This window comes from Salmo trutta, chromosome 8 (genome assembly GCF_901001165.1).
Source record: "Salmo trutta chromosome 8, fSalTru1.1, whole genome shotgun sequence".
NCBI lineage: Eukaryota > Metazoa > Chordata > Actinopteri > Salmoniformes > Salmonidae > Salmo > Salmo trutta.
The window spans coordinates 1540775-1550774 of NC_042964.1; the positions used below are offsets into that span (position 1 = coordinate 1540775).

At 45.0% G+C, this 10000-nt stretch overlaps 1 protein-coding gene across 3 annotated transcripts in view; it reads right to left on the bottom strand.

The window, feature by feature from the left end:
* The window catches only part of txk (TXK tyrosine kinase), a 25648-nt gene that overhangs the window by 12276 nt on the left and 3372 nt on the right, over nt 1–10000 (bottom strand). For all 3 annotated transcript variants that reach the window (XM_029759686.1, XM_029759687.1, XM_029759685.1), the window contains exons 6-10: nt 9620–9674; nt 9390–9469; nt 8769–8893; nt 8595–8669; nt 3607–3778 (exon numbers count right to left, since the gene is read on the bottom strand). In XM_029759686.1, coding sequence (XP_029615546.1) covers nt 3607–3778; nt 8595–8669; nt 8769–8893; nt 9390–9469; nt 9620–9674 — 507 coding nt within the window. The remainder of the gene's footprint in view (nt 1–3606; nt 3779–8594; nt 8670–8768; nt 8894–9389; nt 9470–9619; nt 9675–10000) is intronic.

A 10000-nucleotide genomic window follows, 5' to 3' on the forward strand; every position in this document is an offset into this window, starting at 1 on the left:
AGGTGGATCAGAGATTCACCAGCAGCAAGAGCGACATCATTTATGTATACAGAGAAAAGAGTTGGCCCAAGAATTGAACCCTGTGGTACCCCCATAGAGACTGCCAGAGGTCCAGACAGTAGGCCCTCCGATTTGACACACTGAACTCTGTCAGAGAAGTAGTTGGTGAACCAGGCGACGCAATCGTTTGAGAAACCAAGGCTACTAAGTCTGCCGATGAGGATGTGGTGATTAACAGAGTCAAAAGCTTTGGCCAGGTCAATGAATACGGCAGCACAGTAATGTTTCTTATCGATGGCGGTTACGATGTCGTTTAGGACCTTGAGCGTGGCTGAGGTGCACCCATGACCAGCTCTGAAACCAGATTGCATAGCGGAGAGGGTGCGGTGGGATTCAAAATAGTCGGTAATCTGTTTGTTGACTTGGCTTTCGAAGACCTTAGAAAGGCAGGGTAGGATGGATATAGGTCTGTAGCAATTTGGGTCAAGAGTGTCACCTCCTTTGAAGAGGGGGATGACAGCAGCTGCTTTCCAATCTATGGGAATCTCAGACGACACGAAAGAGAGGTTGAACAGGCTAGTAATAGGGGTTGCAATAATTTCGGCAGATAATTTTAGAAAGAAAGGGTCCAGATTGTCAAGCCCAGCTGATTTGTAGGGGTCCAGATTTTGCAGCTCTTTCAGAACATCAGCTGAATGGATTTGGGAGAAGGAGAAATGGGGGAGGCTTGGGCGAGTAGCTGTGGGGGGTGCAGTGCTGTTGAATGCAGTAGGGGTAGTTAGGTGGAAAGCATGGCAGCCGTAGAAAAATGCTTATTGAAATTCTCAATTATAGTGGGCTTATCGGTGGTGACAGAGTTTCCTATCCTCAGTGCAGTGGGCAGTTGGGAGGAGGTGTTCTTATTCTCCATGGACTTTACAATGTCCCAGAACTTTTTAGAGTTGGAGTTGCACGAAGCAAATTTCTGTTTGAAAAAGCTAGCCTTGGCGTTTCTAACTGCCTGTGTGTATTGGTTTCTAACTTCCCTAAAAAGTTGCATATCGCGGGGGCAGTTCGATGCTAATGCAGAACGCCACAGGATATTTTTGTGTTGGTTAAGGGCAGTCAGGTCTGGGGAGAACCAAGGGCTATATCTGTTCCTGGTTCTAAATTTCTTGAAAGGGGCATGCTTATTCAAGATGGAGAGGAAGGCATTTTTAAAAAATAACCAGGCATCCTCTACTGACGGGATGAGGTCAATATCCTTCCAGGATACCAGGGCCAGGTCGATTAGAAAGGCTTGCTCGTTGAAATGTTTCAGGGAGCGTTTGACAGTGATGAGTGGAGGTCGTTTGACCGCTGACCCATTACGGGTGCAGGCAATGAGGCAGTGATCGCTGAGATCTTGGTTGAAAACAGCAGAGGTGTAATTAGAGGGCACATTGGTTAGGATGATATCTATGAGGGTGCCAGTGTTTGCGGCTTTGGGGTTGTACCTGGTGGGTTCATTAATAATTTGTGTGAGATTGAGGGTATCAAGCTTGGATTGTAGAATGGCTGGGGTGTTAAGCATGTCCCAGTTTAGGTCGCCTAGTAGCACAAGCTCTGAAGATAGATGGGGGGCAATCAGTTCACATATGGTGTCCAGAGCACAGCTAGGGGCCGAGGGGGTCTATAGCAGGCGGCAACGGTGAGAGACTTGTTTTTGGAGAGGTGGATTTTTAAAAGTAGAAGTTCAAATTGTTTGGGTACAGACCTGGATAGCAAGACAGAACTCTGCAAGCTATCTCTGCAGTAGATTGCAACACCGCCCCCTTTGGTCGTTCTATCTTGTCTGAAAACGTTGTAGTTAGGGATGAAGATTTCACAGTTTTTGGTGGCCTTCCTAAGCCAGGATTCAGACACGACTAGGACATCCGGGTTGGCAGAGTGTGCTAAAGCAGTGAATAAAACAAACTTAGGGAGGAGGTTTCTAATGTTACCATGCATGAAACCAAGGCTTTTACGGTTACAGAAGTCAACAAATGAGAGCGCCTGGGGAATGGGAGTGGAGCTGGTGGCTGCAGGGCCTGGATTAACCTCTACATCACCAGAGGAACAGAGGAGAAGCAGGATAAGGGTACGGCTAAAGGCTATCAGAACCTGGGGAATGGGAGTGGTGCTGGGGGCTGCAGGGCCTGGATTAACCTCTACATCACCAGAGGAACAGAGGAGAAGCAGGATAAGAGTACAGCTAAAAGCTATAAGAATTGGTCGTCTGTGACGTCCAGAATAGAGAGAAAAAGGAGCAGGTGTCTGGGGGCGATAAAATAGCTTCAAGGTATAATGTACAGACAAAGGTATGGTGGGATGTGAGTACAGAGGAGGTAAACCTAGGCATTTAGTGATTATGAGAGAGATATTGTCTCTAGAAACATCATTGAAACCAGAAGATGTCATAGCATGTGTGGGTGGAGGAACTGAGAGGTTGGATAAGGTATAATGAGCAGGGCTAGAGGCTCTACAGTGAAATAAGCCAATAAACACTAACCAGAACAGCAATGGACAAGGCATATTGACATTAAGGAGAGGCATGCTTAGCCGAGTAATCAGAGGGTCCAGTGAGATTCAGACAGCTAGCCGGGCCATAGGTAGCAAGCTGGTGGAAGATGGGAGGGAGGTCTGTTTTTAGCCGCCTCGTGCGTTTCCGTCTGTGGGTTAGTGGGGTTCCGTGTGGAAGGGGGGACCTGTCCAAGTTGGCAAAATAGTTAGTTATAGTGGCCCAAGAAAAGTGTCCGACAGACCTATTCAGATCGCAGCCGAAAAGACAGCTAACGATTAGCTGGCCGCAGATGGGCGATCAGGTTACGTCGCGACGGAGGGGCCAGTTGGACAACTCCCTCGGGCAGATAACGTCGGTGATCCAGTCGTGAAGACCCAATGGGGCTCCGCATCGGCAGTAAAACGGGTCAGGATAGGTGAGTTGTAGCCCAGGAGACACTTCAGCTGGCTAGCTCAGGAGTAGCCCACGAGTGGCTGACGGAACTCTTCAGCTGGCTAGCTAGCTAGCTCCGTAATAGTGTGTGTTAATTCCGAGACCGACGTTGCCAATAGTCACTCAGGTAGCAGCTAGTTAGCTGCAAGATCCAGGTGTAAATGTCCAGAGCCTGCGGTAGAAATCGAGGAAAGGAGAGAGAATAGTTCCGATATGCTCTGGTCTGAGTCGCGCTGTACAAAAACTGGCGATAGCTTTTCGAGCTAATGGATAGCTGAGGACAGCTAACCGTAGCTAGCTGAACTTCAACGTTAGCCAGTGAAAATGGCTAACCTCTGGCTAGCTTCTGTCGTGGAATTCAGATGAGGTAAATAATACTTTCTTTTTTTTTTTTAAATTGATGAGGCGGGTTGCAGGAGAGGGCTTTGAGGTTGAGTATTTAGAAAAAAAAAAAATGTAAAAAGATAAGTGATGAAAAAAGTGATGAAAAAATATGTAAATATATATATATATACACGGGACGCGACAGGACGTCTGAACTGCTACGCCATCTTGGATTTACATACTTTATCAGTGTGTGTGTCTTTATCAGTATGTGTGTGTGTGTGTGTGTGTGTGTGTGTGTGTGTGTACGTTAAACATGTTCTACTCACATCATAATCTTGGCTTCCTCTATGAAGTCTTCTTCATGCATGGCTCCTTCGTTGATTGTTTTAATGGCCACCTTACACAGAGCTCTCCATTTCCCCAGCCTGACCACCCCAAACTGACCACTTCCCAGCTCCTTCATTACAGTCAACTCACTAGGGTCAATCTCCCATTTCTCTACAGGGAGGGAGAGAGGGAGAGGGGGGAAAGAGTGACAGATCGAGGTTTACATTATTTAAAAAATATATATATTTATTTCACCTTTATGTAACCAGGTAGGCTAGTTGAGAACAAGTTCTCATTTACAACTGCGACCTGGCCAAGATAAAGCATAGCAGTTAGACACATACAACAACACAGAGTTACACGTGGGAGAAACAAACGTACAGTCAATAATACAGTAGAAAAATCTGTATACAGTGTGTGCAAATGTAGAAGAGTAGGGAGGCAAGGCAGTAAATAGGCCATAGAGACGAAATAATTACAATTTAGCAATTAAACACTGGAATGGTAGATGTGCAGAAGATGAATGTGCAAGTAGAGATACTGGGGTGCAAAGGAGCAAGAAGATAAATAACAGTATGGGGATGAGGTAGTTGGATGGGCTGTTTACAGATGGGCTATGTACAGGTGCAGTGATCTGTGAGCTGCTCTGACAGCTGGTGCTTAAAGTTAGTGAGGGAGATATGAGTCTCCAGCTTCAGTGATTTTAGCAATTCATTCCAGTCATTGGCAGCAGAGAACTGGAAGGAAAGGCGGCCAAAGGAGGAGTTGGCTTTGGGGATGACCAGTGAGATATACCTGCTGGAGCGCGTGCTACGGGTGGGTGCTGCTATGGTGACCAGTGAGCTGAGATAAGGCGGGGCTTTACCTAGCAAAGACTTATAGATGACCTGGAGCCAGTGGGTTTGGCGACGAATATGTAGCGAGGGCCAGCCGACGAGAGCATACAGGTCGCAGTGGTGGGTAGTATATGGGGCTTTGGTGACAAAACTAATGGCACTGTGATAGAATACATCCAATTTGCTGAGTAGAGTGTTGGAGGCTATTTTGTAAATGACATCGGTGAAGTCAAGGATCGGTAGGATGGTCAGTTTTACGAGGGTCTGTTTGGCAGCGTGAGTGAAGGAGGCTTTGTTGCGAAATAGGGAGCTGATTCTAGATTTAATTTTGGATTGGAGATGCTTAATGTGAGTCTGGAAGGAGAGTTTACAGTCTAACCAGACACCTAGGTATTTGTAGTTGTCCACATATTCTAAGTCAGAACCGTCCAGAGTAGTGATGCTGGACGGGCGGGCTGGTGCGGGCAGTGATCGGTTGAAAAGCATGCATTTAGTTTTACTAGCATTAAAGAGCAGTTGGAGGCCACGGAAGGAGAGTTGTATGGCATTGAAGCTCGTCTGGAGGTTAGTTAACACAGTGTCCAAAGAAGGGCCAGAAGTATACAGAATGGTGTCGTCTGCATAGAGGTGGATCAGAGAATCACCAGCAGCAAGAGCGACATCATTGATGCATACAGAGAAAAGAGTCGGCCCGAGAATTGAACCCTGTGGAACCCCCATAGAGACTGCCAGAGGTCCGGACAACAGGCCCTCCGATTTGTCACACTGAACTCGGTCTGCGAAGTAGTTGGTGAACCAGGCGAGGCAATCAATTACTGTATGTAATGAAAGTGTGTGTGTGTGTGTGTGTGTGTGTGTGTGTGTGTGTGTGTGTGTGTGTGTGTGTTGTGTGTGTGTGTGTGTGTGTGTGTGTGTGTGTGTGGTGTGTGTGTGTGTGGTGTGTGTGTGATCCTACAGTAAGGCTATATGAGAGGTTATAGATCCTACAGTAAGGCTATGTCAGAGGTTATAGATCCTACAGTAAGGCTATATGAGAGGTTATAGATCCTGCAGTAAGGCTATATGAGAGGTTATAGATCCTACAGTAAGGCTATATGAGAGGTTATAGACCCTACAGTAAGGCTATATGAGAGGTTATAGATCCTACAGTAAGGCTATATGAGAGGTTATAGATCCTACAGTAAGGCTATATGAGAGGTTATAGACCCTACAGTAAGGCTATATGAGAGGTTATAGATCCTACAGTAAGGCTATATGAGAGGTTATAGATCCTACAGTAAGGCTATATGAGAGGTTATAGATCCTACAGTAAGGCTATATGAGAGGTTATAGATCCTACAGTAAGGCTATATGAGAGGTTATAGATCCTACAGTAAGGCTATGTGAGAGGTTATAGATCCTACAGTAAGGCTATATGAGAGGTTATAGATCCTACAGTAAGGCTATATGAGAGGTTATAGATCCTACAGTAAGGCTATATGAGAGGTTATAGACCCTACAGTAAGGCTATATGAGAGGTTATAGACCCTACAGTAAGGCTATATGAGAGGTTATAGATCCTACAGTAAGGCTATATGAGAGGTTATAGATCCTACAGTAAGGCTATATGAGAGGTTATAGATCCTACAGTAAGGCAATATGAGAGTTTATAGATCCTACAGTAAGGCTATATGAGAGGTTATAGATCCTACAGTAAGGCTATATGAGAGGTTATAGATCCTACAGTAAGGCTATATGAGAGGTTATAGATCCTACAGTAAGGCTATATGAGAGGTTATAGACCCTACAGTAAGGCTATATGAGAGGTTATAGATCCTACAGTAAGGCTATATGAGAGGTTATAGATCCTACAGTAAGGCTATATGAGAGAATATAGATCCTACAGTAAGGCTATGTCAGAGGTTATAGATCCTACAGTAAGGCTATATGAGAGGTTATAGACCCTACAGTAAGGCTATGTCAGAGGTTATAGACCCTACAGTAAGGCTATCTCAGAGGTTATAGACCCTACAGTAAGGCTATATGAGAGGTTATAGATCCTACAGTAAGGCTATATGAGAGGTTATAGACCCTACAGTAAGGCTATATGAGAGGTTATAGACCCTACAGTAAGGCTATATGAGAGGTTATAGATCCTACAGTAAGGCTATATGAGAGGTTATAGACCCTACAGTAAGGCTATGTCAGAGGTTATAGACCCTACAGTAAGGCTATGTCAGAGGTTATAGACCCTACAGTAAGGCTATATGAGAGGTTATAGATCCTACAGTAAGGCTATGTCAGAGGTTATAGACCCTACAGTCAGGCTATGTCAGAGGTTATAGACCCTACAGTAAGGCTATGTCAGAGGTTATAGACCCTACAGCAAGGCTATGTCAGAGGTTATAGACCCTACAGTAAGGCTATATGAGAGGTTATAGACCCTACAGTAAGGCTATATGAGAGGTTATAGATCCTACTGTAAGGCTATATGAGAGGTTATAGATCCTACAGTAAGGCTATATGAGAGGTTATAGATCCTACAGTAAGGCTATGTCAGAGGTTATAGACCCTACAGTAAGGCTATATGAGAGGTTATAGACCCTACAGTAAGGCTATGTCAGAGGTTATAGACCCTACAGTAAGGCTATATGAGAGGTTATAGACCCTACAGTAAGGCTATGTCAGAGGTTATAGATCCTGCAGTAAGGCTATATGAGAGGTTATAGATCCTACAGTAAGGCTATATGAGAGGTTATAGACCCTACAGTAAGGCTATGTCAGAGGTTATAGACCCTACAGTAAGGCTATGTCAGAGGTTATAGACCCTACAGTAAGGCTATGTCAGAGGTTATAGACCCTACAGTCAGTGTCCAGATTTCAGTTTCTGTTTATTTTCAACTATCCACTTCACAGCTTTTCTCTTATTGAATTTAACTCCGATATTGTCCTTTTTGGAATAACGGAAACTTTTTCTGCCAGTTCCCAAAAGCGTTTAGGCTATTAGCGTGTAGGCTATTAGCGTGTAGGCTATTAGCGTGTAGGCTATTAGCGTGTAGGCTATTAACGTGTAGGCTATTAGCGTGTAGGCTATTAACGTGTAGGCTATTAGCGTGTAGGCGATTAGCGTGTAGGCTATTAGCGTGTAGGCTATTAGCGTGTAGGCTATTAGCGTGTAGGCTATTAACGTGTAGGCTATTAGCGTGTAGGCTATTAGCGTGTAGGCTATTAACTTGTAGGCTATTAGCGTGTAGGCTATTAACGTGTAGGCTATTAGCGTGTAGGCTATTAGCGTGTAGGCTATTAACGTGTAGGCTATTAGCGTGTAGGCGATTAGCGTGTAGCCTATTAGCGTGTAGACGAGTAGCGTGTAGGCTATTAGCGTGTAGGCTATTAGAGTTAGAGTGTGTGTGTTTTAGAGTTAGAGTGTGTGTGTTTTAGAGTGTGTGTGTGTGTGTTTTAGAGTGTGTGTGAGTGTGGTTCAGAGTGTGTGTGTGTGTTTTAGAGTGTGTGTGAGTGTGTTTCAGAGTGTGTGTGTGTGTGTTTTAGAGTGTGTGTGAGTGTTTCAGAGTGTGTGAGTGTGTTTCAGAGTGTGTGTGAGTGTGTTTCAGAGTGTGTTTGTGTGTGTGTTTCAGTGTGTGTGTGTGTGTGTGTTTCAGAGTGTGTGAGTGTGTTTCAAAGTGTGTGTGAGTGTGTTTTAGAGTGTGTGTGTGTTTTAGAGTGTGTGTGTGTGTTTCAGAGTGTGTGTGTGTGTGTGTTTCAGAGTGTGTGTGTGTGTGTTTCAGAGTGTGTGTGTGTTTCAGAGTGTGTGTGTGTGTTTCAGAGTGTGTGTGTGTGTGTTTCAGAGTGTGTGTGTGTGTTTCAGAGTGTGTGTGTGTGTGTTTCAGAGTGTGTGTGTGTTTCAGAGTGTGTGTGTGTGTGTGTTTCAGAGTGTGTGTGTGTGTGTGTGTTTCAGAGTGTGTGTGTTTCAGAGTGTGTGTTTCAGAGTGTGTGTGTGTGTGTGTTTTTGAGTGTGCGTGTGTGTTTCAGAGTGTGTGTGTTTCAGAGTGTGTGTGTGTGTGTTTCAGAGTGTGTGTGTGTATTTCAGAGTGTGTGTGTGTGTGTGTTTCAGAGTGTGTGTGTGTGTGTTTCAGAGTGTGTGTGTGTGTGTTTCAAAGTGTGTGTTGACTGACCTGAGCTGAAGCCTGCTGTAGCAGGGACACACCTGCCCATAGGTCCTACTGCATACCTTAACCTGGTCACCAGACCTGCACACAACACAAACACAGGGCGAGAGGGAGTGTGTGTGTGTGTGTGTGTGTGTGTGTGTGTGTGTGTGTGTGTGTGTGTGTGTGTGTGTACTCTACCTGCAGCATTGTGGTTGTGGTACTCTATGAGTTCGGGTATCGAGGTGAAAATGTGCTTCTCACAGAGATAGAAGCTTCCAGAATCATCGAGCTTTATCTGGTAGTGTCTGATACCACCGTTAATACTAAGGGGAGAGAGAGGAGAGAGAGACAGAGAGACAGAGAGAGAGAGAGACAGGGATGGATGGAGAGAGGGAGAGAGATAGTGAGAGAGAGAGACAGGGATGGAGAGAGAGAGAGAGAGAGACAGGGATGGATGGAAAGAGAGAGAGAGAGAGGGGGATGGATTGATGGAGAGTGAGAGAGAGAGGGATGTATGGAGAGAGAGAGAGAGAGAGAGAGGTAGAGAGAGGGACAGAGAGAGAAAGACAGGGATGGATGGAGAGAGAGACAGGGATGGAGAGAGAGAGAGAGACAAGCATGGATGGAGAGAGAGAGAGAGAGAGGGATGGATTGATGGAGAGAGAGAGAGAGAGAGAGAGAGAGAGAGACAGGGATGGAGAGAGAGACAGAGAGAGAGAGAGAGAAAGAGATGGTTCAATGTGTTAAAGCATAGGGATTGATTTTCCACCTGGTCCATATAATGTATTTATTAAATTGCTTTTGGACAAAGGTACTTACCCCAGAGCTTTAGTGAACACTGAGACAGTGTAACAGCCTTGTTGACTAGACTCCCTCACCACAAAACCTCCCTCTTTAGCCTGTAAAGATTAAACAAACAATTGTAGATTATCTACAGAATTACAGCACCAGGAGAAACAGATAGACAAGCAGACTAACTGACAAACAGACAGTCTGGCTAATTGATCGATTGATGGAAGAAAGAAAGAAAAAAAAACCCGGACTGAGACCTCTTTTCGTAACAGTTGTTCAGCCTCCGATCTGGTGATGCTCTGACAGTACCACCTAAAACGGAAGAGGAGAGAATCCTTTATTAGACTGCAAACGCTAAGCACTAAGGAAGTATCTGTCTGGTACTGGACTGTGTACTATCTGTGTAGTACTGGACTGTGTATGTATCTGTGTAGTACTGGAGGACTGTGTTAGTATATGTGTAGTACTGGACTGTGTACATATCTGTGTAGTACTGGACTGTGTATGTATCTGTGTAGTACTGGAGGACTGTGTTAGTATATGTGTAGTACTGGACTGTGTACATATCTGTGTAGTACTGGACTGTGTACTATCTGTGTAGTACTGGACTGTGTACTATCTGTGTAGTACTGGACTGT